Below are 21,126 nucleotides of genomic sequence, written 5' to 3'. Positions count from 1 at the left end.
CAAAGATTGGCCGCTCAGGCTAAGGATAGACGGGGGTCCCTTTCAGTTGAGGCGGAGGCAAATCATGCCCCCCCCCCCCCCGCCGCCCCTGCTCACGGCCCGGAGACGCGGTGGGCACAGCCCTGCAGCCCCAGGGCGCGTCGGGCGAGCCAGGGCGCAGGGCTTCCTCCGCGCTGGCACCGGCGGCAAAGGCGGCTCGCCCAGCAGAGCCCCGTCCGGTCCCGCGCCGTGGCCGCGTCCCCTTCCTCTGCCCCCGGGCAGGCTCCGGGGAGGCTGCAGGCGGCGGCCGCGCCGGGCTCCTCCTTCCCTTCCCTGCCTTGGGTGCGCGGGGTGGAGCGCGGGCGAGGGGCGGGCGGGCGGGCGGGCGGGAGGCGCGCAGCGGGGCGCAGAGGGAGAGAGAGAGAGAGAGAGAGAGCGAGGGAGCCGCGCTCATGCAGGGCGCGGTGCGGAGGCGCGCGGCAGCCGCGGGCTCCTCTCCGGGCAGGTGAGGCGCGGCCCAGGGGGGCGGGGGGGCGGGGGGCGGGCGAGGGGCGGCCATCCAGGCCCGCCTTCCCAGGGAGGACCCGCCACCCGCCCCCCTGCCCGGAGAGGGGCGGGCGGAGGCAGAGCGACGCAGTCTCCAACTCCAGGGGCTGGGATTCCGGGGGCTTGGGGGGACCGCAGCTGGGACTGGCCGCTTGCAACCTGAGGGTTCCGTTGCAATCCCCAAGACCCACCGGGAGGTTGGCAAGCCCGGTCAGCAGCGCTAGCGAGCCTGTGGCCGCAGCTCCGGGAACGGGAGGGCATGGCGGGGCTGCCCTGCAAGGCTGGCATCTCCGGGGAGAGCAGCGTCTGCATGACTTCCCCCTGGGGACGGCCGAGGAAGTCAACTGAATCCAGAGTCTGGGGCACCTTGCAAAAGGCTTGAATGGCCGGCCTTCGCAAAGGAGCCAGGCAGCTCAGCAGCGCTGGCCCTTGCACGGAGACCCCGTTCTCTCCCCACAACAGACACCCTGTGAGGTAGGTGGGGCTGAGAGAGCTCTGTGAGAACTGGGACTGGCCCAAGGTCACCCAGCTGGCTGCATGCAGAGGTGGACAGTCGAACCTGGCTCTCCCAAAATTTTATTTATGTATTTAATAAGAGGCCGCTGCTCTGAACACCACCACCACCCCAGCTGTCAGAGCACCATTCATTCCAGAGCCCCTGCCCCAGGAAAGCTTGCAATGGGATTTGGGGGGTTAGCCTCCAAGGCCCTGCTGCTCTCCCAAATTGCATTTACGTATGAGGAAAGCAGCATCCATAGCTTTGGCTGGCCTCTCCTGCGGGCGGGTTTAAATTGAATTTCCCCCCTGGGTGCCTGTTTCTCCACCCCCTTTCTCCTGCAGCAGGCCCGGGCCGGCCAAAGAGGAAGAGGCCCGCAGGAACTCCCAGTTCCATTTCGACTTGTGGTTTTACTTCACGCTGCAGAACTGGCTGCTGGACTTCGGCCGCCCGATTGCCATGGTGAGTGCTCGGAGGGCAGGGCCCGTCTAGCGTGAGGCTGGGGGACAGAGAGGAACGCAGCTGAGCGCTGGGTAGCCTTGGGATTCCCAACTCCCGATGGCTGGGCTTGTCCAGTTAGTGATCCTAATAATTCTGCCTTACAGCCTTAGCACAGCTTTGGCGGGCTGCCTCCCAAGGGGCAGGTCTCCAGCTGACACCAGTCTGTGTGCGCTCATAATACGCACACGCACATTCACAGAGCAGGAAAAAGGGTAAACTGTAGGGTCAAAATGATAGATTCAAGTGGGTAGCCGTGTTGGTCGGAAGCAGCACGATAAAATCAGAATCCAGTGGCACCTTTAAGACCAACAAAGATCGATTCAAGGCGTGAGCTTTTGAGTGCAAGCACTCGAAAGCTCACGCCTGGAATAAATCTTTGTTGGTCTTAAAGGTGCTACAGGACTCTGATTTTATTGTGCAGGTTCAAAAGACATGCAAGTCACACGGGATATTACTATAACACAGTTGAGACCAACGAGGTTTAATTCTGACAAAGTGGTAGTCTACACCCAGAATTAAACTCTGTCAGTCTTTAAGGTGCCCCTGGACAGAAAGCTTTGTTCTCTTGCTTCCGACCAACACAGCTGCCTATCCAATATGACTATTTAAAAACACCCCCTGGGAGTCCTAGAACCCAGAAGTCAAATAAAAACACTTGGTAGAACTTTCCCAGTTGGTCTACTCAAAATCCCACCCAGGTCTGTTCAGCGCAGCTTCCTTCTAGGGAGGCAGTCTTTGGATCGTTGCAGGGGTTGGACTAGATGACCCTAGAGGTCCCAATCAGGCCCCAGTCTTCCTTCCTTCCTTCCTTCCTTTCAGATCCTGCTCCCGCTGGAATGGTTCCCACTGAACAAGCCGAGCGCCGGAGATTATTTGCACATGGCTTACAACGTTCTCACTCCCTTTCTTCTCCTGAAGGTAAAGTTTTGCGGGCTTGTGCAGGGCCAAATTGGACAGGAAGACCCCAGAGCTCAGGAGCAGACTCGTGTTGGACCTTTGGCATGGGCTTAGCTGCTTTTGGAATCTGCCGTTCAGGAAGGGCCCAGCAGCCCTGGGCAGAGGGTGGGGGGGAGATGCTTGTCTGGCCCCCAAACCCCTTCCCCAGAGACATCCCAGCTCCCAAACGGAAGAAGCCATCTAAAGTGCAGTGTCCATGTGGAGCAGGCATCTCCTGGGGAGGGGGGGGGGCTTGGTTTTCTTTGTGGACCATCCTGGCTTTGCTTTCCCCTGCAGCTCATTGAGCGTTCTCCCAAGACACTCCCCCGGTCCATGGTCTACATCACCATCATTGTGTTTGTCATGGGGGCCAGCATCCACCTGGTGGGCGACTCCGTCAACCACCGGCTGATCTTCAGCGGCTACCAGCTCCACCTGTCGGTCCGAGAGAACCCCATCATCAAGAACCTGAAGCCGGAGACCCTGGTAAGGGGGGAGGGGGCTCACCTGCTGCTTTTCTCAGGGCAGTTTCTCTGCCAGCCCCTCCCTAGCCCTGACACACCCCTTTCGTTCCTTCCCAGATCGATTCTTTTGAACTGCTGTACTACTACGATGAGTATCTCGGTCATTCGATGTGGTAAGTGGGGCGCGGGGTTTGTGCTTTTGCTGCTGCCATTTGGGGGCCTTTTTGGGAGAGGGTGCAGAGCTGGGTCCCATGCTGTCTTTTAGCAGGAAAGAGACAGGCCTGCTAAAGAAGATGCACACTCAACTAGGAGAAGACCATCAGAACAGCAGAAGATCCCTGCTGGGTCAGACCAGTGGTCCCTCCAGTCCAGCCTCCCGTCTCACACAGGGGCCAGTCAGGTCCTCTGTAGGGTCAACAACAGGGCAGAGAGGCCGAGGCCTTCCCCTGATAAAAACAGAAGCGCTCTGCTGGGTCAGGGAGGGTCCATCCAGTCCAGCCTCCTGTCTCACACAGGAGCCGACCAGGTCTTCTGGAGGTCCAGCAACAGAGTCTGGAGCCCAAGGCTTTCATAAGAACCTAAGAAAAAAATTTTAGATTAGTGGATGGAAGAGAGTTTTTAGAAAAGAATTTTTTTTGTTATAATATAAAGATTAGTAATTTCATTATAACTCTAGATCAGGTATTCAGCTGGTCATTGGTTATGTCTTTGTGGTCAAGAAACTCAGAAATGTCATTGGCATATCTTTTCCTGTTTGTCTGTCTTTCTCTTTAAAGAAAATGCATTCTTAATCACAATATAGCGGAGGCCTTTGGGGACCGGTGACCCTTTCCTCCTCCCGCTGTCCTGTTTCCCTCCGGCAGGTACATCCCCTTCTTCCTCATCCTGTGCATCTATTTTTCCGGCTGCTTCATTCCCAAGAAAGAAGAGCCCCAAATCCCCGTCTCAGCGGTGCTCCTGATAGGGCCCAGCAGCCTCTATTACTGGTAAGCACGTGGTCTAGCACGGATCCACCAGCCCTTCTGTCCCCCCCCTGAGCCCCCCCTTGGGAACTGACCAGCAGGCCTCTCCAGGAGGGGCCTGTTGTAATGAGAAAGACACGCCTCCCCCCCCCGCCCCGCTCTTCCCCACTGCAGGTACCTTGTCACGGAAGGGCAGATTTTCATCCTCTTCATCTTCACCTTCTTTGCCTTGATGGCGCTGGTGATGCACCAGAAGCGGAAGGGCCTGATCCTGGACAGCAACGGGCGCTTTCTCTTCTACTCCTTCGTCATCACGCTGGTCTTGATCGCCCTGTGGGTCGGCTGGCTCTGGAACGATAAGATCCTCCGGAAGAAATACCCCGGCATCATCTACATCCCGGAGCCGTGGGCCTTTTACACCTTGCATCTGAATCACGTTTAGCTTGCGGGGGATTCCTTTTCGGAAAATGCTCAGGGCAGCCTGGGGGGTGGGGGGGTGGGGGGTGTTTCGTTTTGATTTATTCCACCGGTTAATGTCCAAAGTCTTTGTTAGCGTGAGCTCTGAAGGCCTGCATATTTTGTTGACTTTTGTCTTTTCACCCTGGAAAGAGAACTTTTCAGCCGGTCAGTCATGTCTGTTAACATCTCAGGAGCCGGGGAGGGACCCACAGACTTCTCTTGGTGCTATCCTCCCCCCCCCCCCCAGTCCCCATTTCTCTCGAGGGGAGCAGAATGAGCTGGGTCAGGCCAGCGGTGAGTCCAATGCAACTTCCCTTTCTCACAGAGCAGCCAGCCAGTTCCCTTGAGGGGCCAAGAACAAAGGCCTCCCTAAGAATACTAGATGAGCCCTCCTGGGTCAGGCCAGCCTCCCGCCTCACATGGTGGCCAACCAGGTCCTCTGGAGGGCCAGCCACAGGGCCCGGCAGCCACTCCTCCCCCCTGAATTTGCCTCCTGGTTTGCCAGAGGCTGGCTGCTTTGGAAGGTGGAGGTTCTCCCAATCGCCGTGGCTAGCAGCCGTTGACAGACTGATCCTCCACCCCGAAATGGTGGCTCCACAGCTGGGTTGCAGCCCACAAAGCAGCTTTTCCAGGGGCCCGAGGGGGAGGGGCTTCCTTGCTCCTTGGTGGGTCTTTCTGTTCCCCAGATTGTGGTCTGTGCTTTTGACCTTCCCTCGGTCCGAATACTCAGGCAGGAAACCGTCCATCCCCACGGGAGGAGAGGGGCGTTTCTTCTCTGGGCGATAGCCGGATTTCCCAAACACATAGAATCCCGTCACCGACAGCTACCTCACCCTGATTCTGGATATTGTGTGCCTTTCCCGAGTGTGATCCAAACCCTCAAATAAAAGCTGGCTTGAAAAGTCTCTCTGGCCTGGAACGTTTCCTTGTCCGTGGGGCTGACCCCTGGCACCCTCCCACCTGTTCCTAGCTCACCCCACAGCTCCCCCCTTCTGCCCCAAAGAGGCTGTCCACCACCAGCTGACTCATGCCGACTCTGTCCTCCTCGGGGCATGCCAAGAGAGAGGGGGCAGAGGGGCTATGCCCTGGCCTGCCTTTGCAGAGCGACCTGAGTTTCTTGGGGGTCTCCCATCCAAGCACCAACGAGGGCCAGACCCACTTCGCTTCTGGGGTCTGATGTGGTCACACTAGCCGGGGCCGTCCAGGTCAGGGCAAGAGGTGTCTCTGGAGGGGTCTAGAAAGTGGAATTCTGGCTGGGCTCGGTAGGTCCCCCCCCCCTCCCGTTGCACCTGCACACTATCTTCTCTTCACTTGACAAGAGGAAGGGCTTCACCCAGAGCCATGCCTGCCGCCCACCGGCTGCTGGGAGCGAAGCCGATACCACTGCAGCCGCCATCCGATCCCTGCCACGGATCCTTCCTTCCGTCTCCGCCTCGCTGGAGGGTGTTTCGTTACCCCTGCTGCTGCTGCCGCTGCTGCTCCTCGGGCGGACTTTAGCCCTCCGTCAAAGTGAAAGTCAGAAGCCGAAGAGGACGGAGCCGCCCGGCCGGCCGAGGAACCGCAGCCCCCCCAGAGTGGCAGATCGAAGCCCAGGATGGTGAAGGGAGAAGAGCTCTGAGTTTCGTGCATGCCGGTGGGGGTGGGGGGGGGGTGGGGGTGGGGGGGGTCTTTCTCTACAGAACGCCTCCAGTTAACTTCGTGTTTTATCTTGTGTGTGCTTCGCAGGCCAAATTCCTCTCCCAGGATCAAATCAATGGTATGTCCCTTTACAAACAAACAAACAAACTGGTAGATTTTAAGGTATCTGTTATGGGGGATTTTTGGTAAGCGATCCTGCTGTTTCCTAGGAAGGCTCCAAGCAGCTCCCACCAGGCACGGCCTCCTGGGTGTCTCCGTTCGGCCTTTTAGCAGGGGCAGGAGTTGGCCTTCCTCACAAGGCTGAATATTGTTAAAATGGGAGGGGGGAGAGGCGTGAGGTTCTGGCCCTGATCCGTGGGGGGGGGAGCATTGTTCGGGGCCCCTTTAGCACCGGCTGCCTGTGCCACGTGGATACACCAGCCCTGATCGCAGAGGATGCAGGGGGGTTGCTGTGTCGGGCAGGGGCACCTTCAAGACCAAGGAGGATTAATTTTGGGGATCCGTTTCCCTGTGCAGGCACACCTCTGCAGGTAGATGCAGGTAGGTCAATAGGTGAAGACCCACCAGTTGTGCTACAAGTAAATGAAATAGTTTTCAAGCTGGTGATGGCAAATGAACAGTTTATTCCACTATGAACAAGTCCTCAGAATTCCAAAACATCAAAACGAACTCCTAGGTATTTTTTCGTTTTCGGTATCTTCCATCAGTGATGTAAAATTCTCTTTAACCTTTAATAGTAGGTCCTCTTTAAATGCATCCCTATCATCTATCAGCAGGATAAATCTTAATCCTACGGTAATATGTATGCGGTTCAGTCTTCAAATGTTTCTGTGGTCTCCACTAGACCAAGGTTAGTCAAACTGAGGCCCTCCAGATGTCCATGGACTACAATTCCCATGAGCCCCTGCCAGTGCTGGCAGGGGTTCATGGGAATTGTAGTCCATGGACATTTGGAGGGCCGCAGTTTGACTACCCCTGCACTAGACAGAGGTCTCCAAAGGCCAGCCTCTTTAGCAGTGACCCCTCCTGTTGGTCTGAAGCAGCAAAACAAAGCGGGAGGTCAGGGGACCCTTTAAGGCCAACCAAGCTGTCTTCAAGGTATGAAGTGTTGTGTGCCTGCAAGTTACCCGGTTTTGGAACTTAATCTATTCACCACAAAGGAGGAAGAGAAAGCGTGGGCCGCAGGCAAGGGCCTCTGTCCAATTGATGGGGAGGGGGAGCTGCCAAGGACCCCCCAGAGAGAGATTTCTCTTAACCCTTTCCCTCCCAGACTGAACCATCCCCACCAGTATCCAGGCTCTGCACTCAACGTGGGTTCCTCCTCCTCTCTCTGGCCAGAGTTCAAGGAATGTTTCTCCCTCTACGATAAGAAGCACAAAGGCAAGATCAAGGCGAGCGACCTCATCACCGTCATGCGCTGCTTGGGGTCCAGCCCCACCCCGGGCGAAGTGGCCAAGCACCTTCAGGCGCATAAAGTGGGTAAGTCAACGGGAAGGGAGGGGGCACTGTCCACAGCTGCCCTCAACAAAGCCACTGCTGGTGGCCCACTCTCTCGCTGGGACAAATGGTAGCTAAGGAGAGCCTCCATATTTAGAGGCAGCATACCTTTGAGCACCAGGGGCTTGGAAAGAAACGGTTTGGGGGCACCTTTGGGAGCATCAGGCAGGCCTGCGTTTTAGACTGGATCACTGCCTGCTTTCCCCCTGGAAAACCCGTCCTGGCTCTGTCCCAATTCACGGGAGAATATCTATAAAAGTCCAGGAGGCATCTGTACCGGCAACTCCCCTTCAGAGGTTTGGCCTGGAACTTCCCGAATTCCGGCCTGCGGACCTCACCCCAATGGGCACCATGTTGTGTCACATCCTCTGAAATCCCCCAAGCGCTTCCAGAAGGGCCCCCCAGACGCGTTGAGTCTGCGAGCCTCTTTGGGATTGACACAGCAAGGTTAAGTCCCAAATCGGCTGCCGCAGCTTCCCTGCCGCCACCCAGCACGAATCCCTGTGCCAAAGGCTCCTTGAGCCTTCAGGGAGGGCGGTATATAAATCTAAATAAATAAATAAAAATAAATTTTAAAAAAATCTGCAGAGCCAGTGGATTCTCCAGTGGGCCAATAGGATCTTTGCTGGGCAAACAGCCCCACCCCCTTTCTAAAAGGTGGGTGCCAGGAAAGGTGTCCGTGGGTGCTGTGGGGAACTCCGGCTCATGGCCTCAGCTCGCTCTGAGATGCAGCGGAGCACCTCTGGGGTTTGCGGCTGTTTCTTGATGGGGTCCCGGCCTCTGACTCTGTTCCCGGCCACTTGCAGGCGGCAACGCAGAGCTGGATTTCTCCACTTTCCTGTCCATCCTGCACAAGCAGATGCAGCAGGCGGACCCCGAGAACGAGATCCTGTTGGCCATGCTGATGACGGACAAGCAGAAGACCGGACACATCTCCGTGGCGGAGCTGAAGGCCAAGCTGACCGGCCTCGGAGAAAAGCTGACCGAGGAAGAAGGTAGTGATGCACGCGCATGCTCCATGCTCCATGCGCACACTCCATGCTCAGAGGGAAATCCGGGGTCAGAATTTGGAAGAGAGAGGGTGGCTTTTGGCACTTCCCTTGCCTGTCGGTCACTGAAAGCCAAAAATGTCTCCACAACACTTCGCTCCCCCTCAAAAGAGGTTGCCTCCTTTGGGACTTGATATTTCCAGCCTCCCCTTGCTTTCTCTCCATGGAGGATTACTCAACCTAACTTGTATTTAGGGCGTCCCCACAAGGGCCTTTTGCCTCCTTCCCCTTTTCCAAAAGGGCACCACCCTGCAGGGGAAACACACTGGTTCCATTTCCAGCGCTCTTGTCCCATGCCAACTGGCCTGGAGAAACACTATCCAGTCCCTTTATCTTGCAGCAGTGGGAGCTGAAGGTTCTGCAAGGCACAGTAGTAACTAACAACAACTGCCCAGTAAGCCTCACTGCCTTGCATGCAGGAGGTCCCCGGTTCAATCCCCGGCAGCATCTCCAACTAAAAGGACCAGGCAGGAGGGGATGGGGAAGACCTCAGTGGCAGAGCCTCTGCTTGGCAGGCAGAAGGCCCCAGGTTCAATGCCTGGCAGCATCTTCCTTTAAAGGGACCAGGCGGGAGGGGATGGTGAAGACCTCAGTAACAGATCCTTCTGGCAGGCAGAAGGCCCCACGTTCAATCCCTGGCAGCATCTTCCTTTAAAGGGATCAGGCGGGAGGGGATGGGAAAAACCTCAGTGGCAGAGCCTCTGCTTGGCCACAAGAGGTCCCGGGTTCAATCCCCAGCAGCCTCTCCAGCCAAAAGGACCAGGCAGGAGGGGAAGGGGAAGACCTCAGCCTGAGACCCTGTGTAGGGTCAAGGGTACAAAGCAGGTATAAAGCAGCCTGTTAGCACCCTTGTGCCACCCCCCCCCCTGGCCTCCACGATGCTGCCCCAGTGGTGCCATCCGTGTGCAAATGTCTTCCAGTGAACACCCTCCTGAAGGAAGCCAGAGTGGGACACAACGGCCTCATCAAGTACGAAGACTTGGTCAAGTTCATCACCCGCCCTGTCGCCGTGGACCACTGAGGGCCAGACCGGAGTCTGCAGAGTCACCCTTTGGCCACCCCTGGAATCTTTGCTGTTTGCTTCCCCTAAATAATAAATCCCAAACCTGCTTGCTTACAAATGGGGCTATTCTTCACGGCTAGCTGGCAGGGGCTCATGGGAATTGTAGTCCATGGACATCTGGAGAACCAGTTTGGCCACCCCTGCCCTAAAACATCCTCATAAAGTCAGCTGTGACAGAATTTTGAACACCACCAGGACTCTCCAACTAAAAAGGGACCCCTCTGCAAGCCCAGGTCCCCCCCCCCCTAGGTGTCAAGGTGCATTTCAGCAATACTGACTTCAGAAGAGCCAATGTAATGCTTTTTATTACATCTAAAGATGTTTTACATAAACAGGTAACATTCAATAGGGTAAACCATTTTTTTTTCTCCAATGCATGTAATAAATATTTTCACTTCGTACTTTTATACAAACTGACATTGATCTACTATACATTTCTTTTAAAAGCCACTTTTTAAAACTTGTTTGGCATGCTGCATGGAAAACTAAGAGAAAAGTTTTAAGGCAATGAATCACAGATTTATGTTTATGGAATAACTTTTTTTTAGTTTTCGGCTTATGTACACATTGGTTTTCCCTTTTGTTAATTGGGCCGATTAACGGCCGCACACGGCGGGGCCTCGAGAGAGAGAGAGAGAGAGAGAGAGAGAGAGAGAGAGAGAGAGATGCCCGGCTCTCGTCGGAAGGAAAAATAACAAGGAGATAACAATCCCTTCCAAAAAGCACTATGAAAAACACTGAAATGTTCAAGGGAGTGAAAAAGGAATCCGCCCTGCGAGGCGAAGGAGGCAAAGTCCCCCAGCGGCAGCCAGGCCTCTCTGCCCAACATTCTTCGGAGGGCCATGGGACCGACCGTTTGGGATTGGGGATGCAGGAATGCCATTTCGAAAATACTGCTAGACTGTGCAACCGGCTGGTTTGACTTGTAGCAAGGTATTCATTTTGGTTTTGCTTTTAGCTATTTTGAAAACTAGGTATCCAAGTAATGCCCAGGAGGTCATTGGGGGAGGGGAATCATTCTACCCCTGCCATACAAATATCGTACATCTGTGGGCAGGAGTACCACACCTATGCAAACAATTGTACAAAACAGACTCACATACAAGCAACACACACACACCCCTGTAACGAAGGACCCCCCCCCCAAAAAAAAAGTGGCTAAATGAGGAAGCTCCAAAACAAGTCCACACAGAAAAAAACCTGGCAGTTTTGTGTCAAATGTACACACTTAAGAAAAAAGGAGCAACTGAGAGGTGCCGGGAGGAGGGATTTGGGGGTGAAACCAGAATGGGCAGCAGAGATGGCAAATAGATCGGCCTCCAAGGAGCCTGAGACATGGAATCTAAAAGGTTCCTAACGCCGACCTAGGAGGAGACACAGGAACGCTAACTGGGTCGTCCCTTAGCTTTAAGGGCCCTTGGGGGTGGGGGGAGAGGTCTCCGGACCGGCCACCACCGATGAGTTGATGAACTGACCTGATTTCTTCACTTGCAGAGGGTGGCTACGGCTGGCACACCCCCGCTCTGGTAGTGGGAGGAGCAGCTCCCTGGCACGCCTCTCGCAGAACTATCGGGCTAGTCTGCAGATTGAGCATGGCAAGAAACTATATAGCAGGGGTGGCCGAACGGTAGCCGTCCAATTCCCATGAGCCCCTGCTCCTGGCAGGGCCACATGGGAATTGTAGTCCATGGGCATCTGGAGAGCCACAGTTTGGCCACCCCTGCTGTAGAGCTTCCAGCAGGAGCCTCCGAACGGAGCCTCACATCCACCTTGAGCTGGCAGAAATGGCGCGGGTAGGAATCCAGCCTCGCATATGAGGAGCCTGATTCTGTTCTCATTCAGGAACGACATTGCTGACACAGGGACACTGCTGCTTTTCGGAGTTTTCACGGGCCCCTGAAACTGACCCATGAGCGGGCTGCGCATCCAATGAAGTTCTGTATTATTATGTGCCTGTTGCGTTTGCTTTAAAAAAAAACCCATCCGTTTGGGCACCACACCAGCTAAATTGAACTCAGAAAGGCTCTCCTGTTCTCTACCCTTTTATTCAGATTTCACTGACATTTAATAAATTATAAACTGGCCGGCAGTAAAGTCCCCACCAGACCAGCATGGAATACACATGCATCACAGACACACACGCTCACACCAATCTATAAATACATATATACACACACATGTACATATGAACAAACATCTTCAAAATGCAACTCAGCTTTTAAGTGGCAAAAGGGATACATTTACAAAAAAAAAAACCCCAACAAACAGGTGTGCAATCTCTCAATTTGTCAAAACACAGCGTGTTGGAAATAGAAGTATGTTACCTGATGCAAGACAGCTTAAAAAAAACAAAAAGAAGACATATCACCTTTCAAAGAACTCTCCAGCCCGGTTTGGATCCAAATCAACAGCCTGGCTTCTCCCCACCCCCCGAATCCATCTCTGTTCTGTTTGTAAACCCAGATTTTAAAACCCAGCTATTAAATAAAAAATCACATTGGAGAGCAAGCGTGTACTGCCGTGGGAGCTTTCAGATACAACAAAATTGCTCTTCTAAAAGGGATCTTAAAGGGATCCCTTCCCTTTAAAAAATATAATTTTTTCCCTCTCCATTTGCAGGATTCATTATTTAGCAGGAAAGGGGACAGTTTAAATGATCAGCCGCTTTAACGAGACGCTTTTCTAAATCATGCATATTTTGAAGTCGGAAAGCCCCCCGCAAACTTTAAGGGTCAGCCAAGAACAGTGTCGCAGCTCGCCGGTAAAACAAAGGAAGAAAACGGCAGATGTGTTGAGCAGTGTCAAAGCCAGGCACAGTGGGAAGAACCAGCACTCAACAGAATAGCTGCATATCCCACAAGAATCAAAGCTGGAACAGGCAGCTGGACTTTTAAACCATAATTTTAAGAAATGCAAGTGGCAACTTGTGCGGCCCAGTTCTATGCATGCCGACTCAAGAGTAAGCCCCACTTATGTTAAAGGAACTGTCACTCAAACAAATGTGCACAGGATCCAACCCTGAGGCTCCAGGACGCTTCAGATAAAAACCTAACGTGCTGCTGATGGGAATTATCAAAGCAAAATATAATTTAAAGTCACGTCATTTCCTTTGGATTTTGGTTCTTGGCTTATTCTGACCCATTACAATTTTTCAGAAGAATCAATATTTAACAAAATAATTTCTTAAGAATCCCAGGGAAGGAAGCCACCAAGTTCAACGATTCAGCCAGTGTTGAACTACCTTTGGAAGTGAATCTCCAATATAAAAAAAGGCTAAAACCCAGAGGGGAGGGGTGTCTCTTGGAGGGAGCTCACCTGTGAAAAGAACCAGATATATAAAACTAAAAGGGGGGAGTCCAAGGAACAAAACAACCCGGAAGGTTCTGAACTCACTTTCAGGACTACGAAAACAAGCGACGTCCAGCAGAGAGCTGGGAGGGGGAGGGGGGCAATTTATATAAATGGGAGAATTCAATTTGCGCTTAAATTACAGCAGAGACTAGGGCAGAGTCAATCAACAGGCACAAGGCTCATTCTTTCCTACGGGAAAAACATTTCCGACAGATTGTGCCCGGGGAGAGGGGGGGAGCGGTTCCTTCCCCTATTGCAGGGGGGCCATCTGCTTGCTTCAGAACTAAGAAGTTCCCCTGTAGCTTCAGAACTTCAACAGCCAAACCTACTTTTCCGTTCGCAACACTGTGAAGAAATAACGGGGTTATGCAGTTAGGTCAAAGCTTTCGAAAGGAAATTAGCACTCCAGACAAACGGGGGGGGGGGGGGGGTGTAAAATCTTCGGTATCCCAAAATCTCACTTGGGAGGTTTGGCGGGGGCGGGGAGGGGGGGGGAGTCTCTCGTTTGCTTTACTAGTCAAACCATCTTCTTCTGTTTATATACAAAAGTACAACTGAAAATATAGTTTTGTTCTCTGTACATGTCTTAGTATTTTTTTTCCCTACAAAAAAGGAAAAAAGCTCATCTGCATTTCTAAACAAAAATAAGGAGAAAACAAGCCCACAATCCCTCCTGCGTCAAGTCCGGAGCCTTCTCCGCAGAATTCAGTCCAAAGAAATAATGTCCGGGATGACGCCAAAGAGGGACGCTGGATCCGCGCTACTTCGGCTGGCCACTGGGGGGCCGTGGCTCTCTCGGAGGCCGCTGGAGGACACGAGGCTGCTGTTGCTGCTGCTGCTGCTGCCGCCGTTCGTGGCGGGGAGGGGGCCGCTCCCGCCGGCATTGAGCTGATCCAGAAACATCTGGGATGACGCGTAGGGGAAGAAGCGCGAGTGCAAGAGTTCCTGATCATCCGTGGCAGACACGGCGGCTGCCGCAGCAGCCAGGAGCGAAGTGCTGTAATGCTGGCATGGGAGAAGAACGGGTGGCCTGTGAACACGTGGCCGGTGATCACACACGCCGCCCCCTCCCACGACTTCATGAGGAGCTCAATCCAGAGGGGGCTCAGGGGCCTGAAGGGTCATCTCGTTCCCTCCCCACTGGTTTTCAAGGACTCCTACTGCCCAGAGAGAGGCACCCGAGGGACAGCAGCCCATTCTGATAACCTGGGGGGCACTCCGCAAGGAGTATATAAAATAAAATAAAATAAAATAAATAAGAGTCCGGACCGCCAGTGGCCTGTGCTTAGGGCAATGGGATCGGCAGCTTTGCATGGTCACAGGCTGGGAAAGGGAGCCATGGAGGAGCGAGAGAATTCGTTTCAGAAGATTGAAAGGGAGAGGAAGGGGAGCCCAGGCTGGACGCCGAGATCCGCATCAGAGGCGCCTCTGGCCAAGAGAGACGCTTTTACGCTTCAACTGGGAACCCGAATCAATCTTTTGACATGATCTTTGTCACGTAAGGCGAACGGTCTGCAATTGCTTCATGCCTGTGGCTCTGAATATCTCTTCCACAATCCATTATTCTAATAATATAATTGGTTCGCTTTTAATTATTTGCCCCTTACCTGATTGTCTCCGGACAAGAAAGGAAAGAAGTCCAGTCCTGTGGAAAGCAACATTTTAGAAAATAAATTTTATTGTCTCAGTCGTAATATGTCTCAAACCTCCCCCAGCAGGCAAAGTCTTAACTGGAACAGAAGGCATTTCTGAGCCTAACTTGGGGGGGAGGGGGGGCAGCTGTCCGTCCAAGGGAGCCTTTGATATAAACATGATATAAATATATTTTGGGGAATAGATCAGTGATGTGGGGGGGGCCATTGGACCAAATAAACCAGAACCACACAGTAACTACAAGCTGTAACCCACCCCCAGCAAATCTGGAATCCTCAGACTTCTTGCTTGGACTCAGAGGGGGGAATTAGCACCAAAGCAGAAGCCCAGAGAGACAAATGACAACCACAATCACAACATGCCAGGGACTATTTCTATCCTGGGGACAAACCTTTTGCTCCAAGTCTGCAATTCTGAGCAAGAAATGGCTGGCAAACAAAGAGTTAAGCAGCACCCCCCCACACACACACACACACACAATGTTTTATTGATTTTCAGACTCTTCTTTTTTGTTGAAACTGGATCAAGGTTTGTGAATTTCAACAACAAAGAGGGTATGAAAATAAACAAAACCTGACTACCAGCCCTAAAAGACACCAGAATAAAAAACCACGGGACTCTAAGAACACCTTGTAATGGTTCATAAGGTAAGACAGGCAAGGCCTTCACTAATGGACTTTCTAATGAACACCTAGATTCAGGGAGGAAAACCCACTTCTTAATGGACTTGGTAATGAACTCCACCCAGACAAACAGAAAGCGCTGCTTAGTTCCAACTCCATGCCCTGGGAGACTCCCAGATAAGACAGGAATGTGATATATTACACACACACTTAAGCAGCAAATAAAACATCCAGCAACTGTTCATCCACTCCGCAGAGAAATTTGGCAGAGAAATTCCCACCCTGTTGTGTCCGACCTCTAAAAATGCTGGCCACAGCTACTGGTGAAACGTCAGGGACTAAAACGCCCAGCCCACACTGGCCACACAGCCCGAAGACCCACAACAGCCAGCTGAGTCCGGCTGTGAAAACCTCTGACAATTCCCCCATAACTGCTTGTTCTCTATGCCAATAAAGGTTTACTGACTGACTGATGAAGTATCCGATGAAGGGAAGTCTGCCTCGTGAAAGCCCCTACCCCGGAAACCTGGCTGGTCCCCAAAGCCCTACTGGAGCCAATTGTCGTGGCTCTACCACAGACCAAAACGGCCACCCTCTGAAACAGACCCACAAACGCACAACTAGCTGCCTGGAGGAAGATTCCTGCAGCCACCTGCCGGGATTTCCACCGCAAGGGGCGCCTTCTGTGGCGCGCACCCTTCAGGCCCAGAAGATGCCGGGCTTGCCCTTGCCGACAGCTCTAGTGCTGAAGGAGTGAGGCCGGAGCGAGGCCCAGTTGGCCGTGGGGCCGAGCAGCTCCGTCTCTTGCGTTGTGCTCGAGGGACGCGAGCCAGGCGCCCACCTTGGAGGTCGTAAGGCATGGGCGTCATGTGGAACGGGTGCCTGTACTCTTGGAGCAGCGAGGTGTTGATGTAGCTGGTGTCAACCGCTGGGAGGCTCGGAGTCCTTGAAACGGGAGACGCTTGGGGCGGGAGGCTCAGAATGCTAAGAAGAAGAAGAAGAAGAAGAAAGCATCTTAAAAGTCTGAGTTCTGAAGCCCCAAAGTGCCTGGGAGGGGCAGGCTGTATTTTCCCCTGAAGGACCACTGCCTTCTGCATGCCCCGTCACTTAGCGTGGCCTGCCTGGCATCAGCCAGAGCTTGGACCTTTTCCACCATGACTCCGTGGCAGGGGCTCCCCTCCTTGGAGATCTCCCAGGGGTGCTGCAGGAGGGGGAGTGGGGAGGGCCTTGCTCTTTCATCTCTGGCTTTTGACGGGGATGTTTGGAGCCCTTGTTGAAAGCCGTCTTGAACCGAGAGGAGGGGGGGGGGCTGGAAGTGTTTTAAGAAATTAATCTCATGGATGTTCAGAGCAACAGGCCTGTTTTCCCGAAACGACGCTTCTTCCGCATCAAGCTCAGCAGCAAGCGTTGACAGGCTGCTTCGATTCTGACCCAAGCGTCACAAGCGTTTCCTCGGCTCCTTTTGTCTTCTCCCACCACAGCTGGTGAGCCTTGCCTCCTTCCTGCTGCCCCCATTCAACTCCCCCCATTCCCGCTGTGCACAAAACCTCAGGAGGGATCCATTCCCCTCTTTGCCACACAGCTGGGGGGTTAAAAGCTACAAACACTTTTCTCTGCCAGCATCAGAGCAGATCCTGAAAGGCCACCCCTGCACCCCCCACCCCCAAACACACACACAAACACTAAACACCAACATTCTTCAACTACACCTAGCATGTTTCCAACTCCACACCTGGAATGGGGTGAATTTCACCTGTAAGCAATTTTCACCTGCAGAGTTGGAACTCCCTGACACAGCAGCCAACTTTGGGGAAACACGTCCCGCACGGGACCCAACCCGTCTGCAGCTTCCTCACCTCTTATTGTTCACGGGAGACGCGGGGGACAGGGAAGGGCAGCTCCTCTTGACGGACGGCTCCTCCTCCTCGTCCGAGGAGCTGTCAACGGTCAAGTCGATCACCTCGACCTCCTTGTTCTTGCCGGACGGCTGATGCGAAGACACCTGGTGGTCCACGGAGGAGCCCAAGCACCCTAGAAGGGGAGGAGGCAAGCGGTGACGTCCCTAACCTGGAGCGCCGCCCGCGTTAAGAAAGCCAACCTGAGAGGGAGGGCAACTACCCAGGAGGCAAAGCACCAGGGGGGGCAAAAGCGGGAGAGGGAACGATCAGAAGGCGGAGGCTGGCGTTGTGCACATGACTTGGCGCGCACCTTCGACTCCGTTGAACGTGGAGGTCACTTCTTGGGCCTCCTTCTTTGACCTCATAGGAGCCCACGAGCCATCTTCCTTGAACTGAATCTCGTCACAGTCTGTGCAATACTTCAAGATCTCCATGAACAGCCTGTCAAAAGGCAACAAGACGCTGGTAAGGATCACCATCTTTAGATGCTGCAAAGAATGAGCAGAGACCCTGCAGGAAGAGGCAGCCTCCGAGGGGCCAGGCACAGACCCACAGCCAAGCACAGCGGCCCCTCAGCCCCCCACCCCTGAGCTGGCAACAGAGAGCCATCTGCTGGTCCGGCTGCCTCCCCGGTCGCCACAGCCTCAGCAACCATGTAGGAGGCCAGAGACGCAGAGCCAAAGGTTGGCAGCACGGCACTGGCTCCATATTCATAACGAAGAGGAGTCTTTGCAGGAGCAGGGCTGAGGAGGCGGGCGGGTGTAGAGTGTGATGCTTAAGAGCAGCCAACAAGGGAGTGGGGCTGCGTGGAAGCGACGCATCCATTAGCCGCTGGCCTTACTGCCCATATTTCGGACTGCTTTCCTCACACCTGACCATAGCCTTGATCTTAAGACACTCCGGTTTTGGACTCTCCTTGGGATCGGAACCTGTGAGTTATGCCTAAGACGTACCTGACCCTTTGGTGCTGTTTTCTAGCAAACCCCAGCACTGGGGAAGTCCCTTGAAAGGCTTGCTACTTGTGCCTGCACCAGGGCAGTCAGACAAGGCTCCACCCAGGGAGAGAGACTGATATCCCAAAACACCTTCGCGGGAGGCACAGCGAGAGTGGAGGCCAACAGCACCACAGCAAGAAGAAGAGTCTGAGTCTCAAAGCAGCTTGCAATCGCCTTCCCTTCCTCTCCCCCCAACAGACACCCAGTAAGGTAGCTGGGTCTGAGAGAGAGAGCTCCGTGGGAACTGAGAACTGCTCTATCAGGACTGTGACTAGCCCAAGGTCACCCAGCTGGCTGCATGCAGAGGAGTGGGGAATCGAGCCCAGCTCTCCACATTAGAAGCCACCACTCTTAACCACGACACCAAATTGCCTCTCAGCCTACAAGAGCTCCCAAGACTAGAAGCTCCACCACGGCACCCACTTCCCTGCCCCTGGGCTCGTCCTCGACTTCCGGCGTTACTCACCCGTCAATGATGAGGTGTTCGTAGGGGGCCTTCTTGTCGCACACGGGGCAGACCCAGGTGGGCTTCTTCTCGTTCATTTGGATGTACAAAGTGGCATCAAAGCACTGCAGGTGCGAGCAGGTGAGGCACCTGCAAGGTATCGCCAGCCGCATTTTACCAAGCTTTAAAAAGAACAACCAACCGTGTCAATAAGAGATGCTGAGCTCCTCGGACGAGGAATGCAGAAGAAGGCCGCGTTTGAAACACATCTCTGCACAGGAAGAAGGGCCATTTTCAAAACACCCGACTCCAGAGACCCCGGGGGCACGCTCGGCAGGTGGCCGGGGAAGGGGCTGCTGCTGTGAGCCAGTGAGGTGCCTCCTAGGCCCTTCCTTCTGCTCCCTGCCGCTTTTCAAGATCACGGGGAGAAAATGAATGCCCACCCCATAGGGCGAAGGTCTCCAAAGCGCACACCGCCCACAGCCAGGCTTGCAGCCTTCAACGAGACAAGAAACCTTCGAAGAATCGGAGCAATTCTTGTGCTACACAACAAACAAGGAGCCATACGGTGCTCTGACATATGATGGAGAGATCACTGCAGATCTCCCAACTCTTCTTCACGTTTGGCCCCAAGACAGAAATTTACTGTAGAAAGTGAACCCCCGTTACAGGGAAGCTGCCAAAGGGAAGGGACACTTACTGGACACAGAAGAGAAACTCTCAGGCTGGTTGTCGCTATTTCGCTGTCTGGATCGGCGGTCAGTTTTTCTTTGACTGTGGCAGGAGAGCAAGGGAGCAAAAAACAGAAGTCCGTGAACAGACAGACAGCAAGTCGAACAGCCTAATCTGTCGGATTCCCCAGCGGTGGAGAACTTCAGCTGGGAGGAGGGGGCGGACAATATGGGCAGCAGCAAAAACATGGCCACACAGGGAGTCTGCAGATCAGCCGCCATCGGAGGAGCAAAAAGATGCCAAGGACTTGTGCCACCCATTCCCAGGGAGTAACCAAGGACTCAGTGGGCAGCCAAAGAAGGGCACAACCACAAACTCCTCAGCTGCGAGGAGGAAGAGAGACCAGAGCAGACAACGAGAGCATCTGGGTAGGGAGAGCAGAGTGGGGGTTTAGGAGCGCACTTGGTCCTGCTACCACCTGGAGTCCAGTGACAGAGCTGCCACAGTTTCTCACTCTGCTAAGAAGTGACAGGGCCCAGTGCCATAAAACTGCAGTGACACGGCTCTCTGGGCGCTTCCCCAGAGCTAAGAGCATGCACAGACAATCCCTGGCTCTTTAAAGCATTCGCTTTTCAAGTCCCCACTGCACAAAAGCTCAGCAGCCGGGTAGCCGGTTTGCAGGGAAGCAACATGCTGGTCAGTTGCCCTCCGCAATGCAGAGTTTACAACACGTCTCTTGTCTCCCCCGCCCCCCCCCCCCCCCCTCCATCAGTCGGGATTTGCAGGTGGCAGACATACTTAGTGCTCTAGAATGATCTGGATTCCTTATGCCTTTCGCTCGTAATCTCTGCAGCAGCACGGTCGAAGACAGCTGCTTCACCAGGTAGACCGCCATGGAATAATTCTGGAGGGGAGAGAAAAACACACCCAAAAAGGGGAAATCAGTTCGGCCGCAGAGCTCTTGGATTGCCAAGCAACAACGCAATGGTTTTGTGTGTGTGTGCGTTTTTAGGTCACGGATGAAATTCCCTGGGAGTTTCCCAACCAGACAATTCTGGTTCATATGAACGGAGTTTGTGCTCCAGGAAGCTGCAAATACGCTGGCTCTCGTTTGGTAGTCACAAGGTCAGAAGGCATTTTGGTGGCAGCCCCCCAATTACGGCGCAACCAGCCTGCTACTCACCCTTCCTATTTCCGCAGTCCACGAGACGATGATTGTGTTTGGGACCGTCGTGGAGAGCCGCACGAGGGAGGTGATGTTGATTGGTCTGCTGGGACGCTTTGGTTCAACCCCGTTTTTGGTTGGTGGGAGATAGCCCTGGAAGAGCACCACAAGACGCCGTCACGCCGGGTGCAAAAAACACCTTTTAACCTCTTACTGTTCGGTTTGTCCAAAGCAAGGCCTGGTTTCTTTTTTTTTTTTATGGATAAGGTCCTGAGGCCACAGTAAAGAAACCTGAACAAGGCCGAGGTTCAGCTTCGCTGTATTTCCACACCATCCTAACTAGGATTGAGCACTTTGGCCAGAGAGGGTCGCACTGACCTCTTTCAGTATGACCTCTACTAGATTTCTGTACCAAACCAATTTAGCCCATCGGCAGGAGAGTTGATATCCCAAAATACACTGGGGGGGGGGGGAGAGGAGCATACTTCAGAGTTCAAGTCTGCTCTCCTTCCAGGAGATACTCACGGGTAAGCTGCATGGTTTCCCATTCACTTTCACACAAAGATTTGGTGGGAAATGGTCTTCCTGCGGGCAGCTGGTTTCAGACAGGCAAAACCTGCAGACACAAGTTTAGTCAATACTGGGAATGATGTTCCAGGGGGCTACTGTACTGGGGCTCATGGGAACAGCTGAAGAGTCCCAGTTTGGCCACCCTGGGTACATTCCAAATTCAA

The 21,126-nt window shown here is 53.8% G+C and overlaps 3 protein-coding genes across 8 annotated transcripts in view; 2 read left to right on the top strand and 1 right to left on the bottom strand.

Moving 5' to 3' along the window:
* Window positions 1-360: 360 nt before the first annotated feature.
* CLN6 (CLN6 transmembrane ER protein) lies at window positions 361-5,248 on the top strand. Of its 4 annotated transcripts, none has more exons than XM_077317834.1 (7): window positions 361-484; window positions 1,369-1,483; window positions 2,342-2,440; window positions 2,756-2,944; window positions 3,040-3,095; window positions 3,786-3,908; window positions 4,059-5,248. In XM_077317834.1, the coding sequence occupies exons 1-7, from the start codon at window positions 432-434 to the stop codon at window positions 4,324-4,326; spliced, it is 903 nt and encodes a 300-aa protein (XP_077173949.1). In that variant the 5' UTR covers window positions 361-431; the 3' UTR covers window positions 4,327-5,248. The 4 variants fall into 4 exon arrangements, with proteins under 4 accessions (XP_077173949.1, XP_077173948.1, XP_077173947.1 ...); XM_077317833.1 differs by having other exon boundaries at window positions 1,366-1,483; XM_077317832.1 differs by lacking the exon at window positions 361-484 and adding an exon at window positions 607-999.
* A 442-nt stretch (window positions 5,249-5,690) lies between these two features.
* CALML4 (calmodulin like 4) lies at window positions 5,691-9,648 on the top strand. The gene is made up of 5 exons (XM_077317836.1): window positions 5,691-5,940; window positions 6,069-6,099; window positions 7,320-7,460; window positions 8,285-8,473; window positions 9,448-9,648. Exons 1-5 carry the CDS (start codon window positions 5,938-5,940, stop codon window positions 9,546-9,548), a joined length of 465 nt encoding a protein of 154 aa, XP_077173951.1. The 5' UTR covers window positions 5,691-5,937; the 3' UTR covers window positions 9,549-9,648.
* A 229-nt stretch (window positions 9,649-9,877) lies between these two features.
* PIAS1 (protein inhibitor of activated STAT 1) overlaps window positions 9,878-21,126 on the bottom strand; it is a 36,200-nt gene continuing 24,951 nt past the window's right edge. For all 3 annotated transcript variants that reach the window (XM_077317826.1, XM_077317828.1, XM_077317827.1), the window contains exons 5-14: window positions 20,918-21,008; window positions 20,411-20,545; window positions 20,026-20,131; window positions 19,256-19,329; window positions 18,577-18,737; window positions 17,426-17,556; window positions 17,074-17,248; window positions 16,059-16,201; window positions 14,549-14,586; window positions 9,878-13,946 (exon numbers count right to left, since the gene is read on the bottom strand). In XM_077317826.1, coding sequence (XP_077173941.1) covers window positions 13,647-13,946; window positions 14,549-14,586; window positions 16,059-16,201; window positions 17,074-17,248; window positions 17,426-17,556; window positions 18,577-18,737; window positions 19,256-19,329; window positions 20,026-20,131; window positions 20,411-20,545; window positions 20,918-21,008 — 1,354 coding nt within the window. In that variant the 3' untranslated portion in view covers window positions 9,878-13,646. The remainder of the gene's footprint in view (window positions 13,947-14,548; window positions 14,587-16,058; window positions 16,202-17,073; window positions 17,249-17,425; window positions 17,557-18,576; window positions 18,738-19,255; window positions 19,330-20,025; window positions 20,132-20,410; window positions 20,546-20,917; window positions 21,009-21,126) is intronic.

This window comes from Paroedura picta, chromosome 18 (genome assembly GCF_049243985.1).
Source record: "Paroedura picta isolate Pp20150507F chromosome 18, Ppicta_v3.0, whole genome shotgun sequence".
Classification (NCBI taxonomy): domain Eukaryota; kingdom Metazoa; phylum Chordata; class Lepidosauria; order Squamata; family Gekkonidae; genus Paroedura; species Paroedura picta.
The sequence above is the reverse complement of the archived record's forward strand: the minus strand, read 5'-3'. Positions and strand labels throughout refer to the sequence as shown.

What these genes read in the sequence shown, in the direction of transcription:
- CLN6 (XM_077317831.1), top strand. Translation starts at nt 908, where the DNA reads ATGGCCGGCCTTCGCAAAGGAGCCAGGCAGCTCAGCAGCGCTGGCCCT. An exon ending in CTCCCTTTCTTCTCCTGAAG is followed by an intron (nt 2,441 to 2,755) that starts GTAAAGTTTTGC and finishes TTTCCCCTGCAG; the next exon opens with CTCATTGAGCGTTCTCCCAA. An exon ending in TATCTCGGTCATTCGATGTG is followed by an intron (nt 3,096 to 3,785) that starts GTAAGTGGGGCG and finishes TCCCTCCGGCAG; the next exon opens with GTACATCCCCTTCTTCCTCA.
- CALML4 (XM_077317836.1), top strand. An exon ending in CTCCCAGGATCAAATCAATG is followed by an intron (nt 6,100 to 7,319) that starts GTATGTCCCTTT and finishes CTCTCTGGCCAG; the next exon opens with AGTTCAAGGAATGTTTCTCC. An exon ending in AAAGCTGACCGAGGAAGAAG is followed by an intron (nt 8,474 to 9,447) that starts GTAGTGATGCAC and finishes AATGTCTTCCAG; the next exon opens with TGAACACCCTCCTGAAGGAA.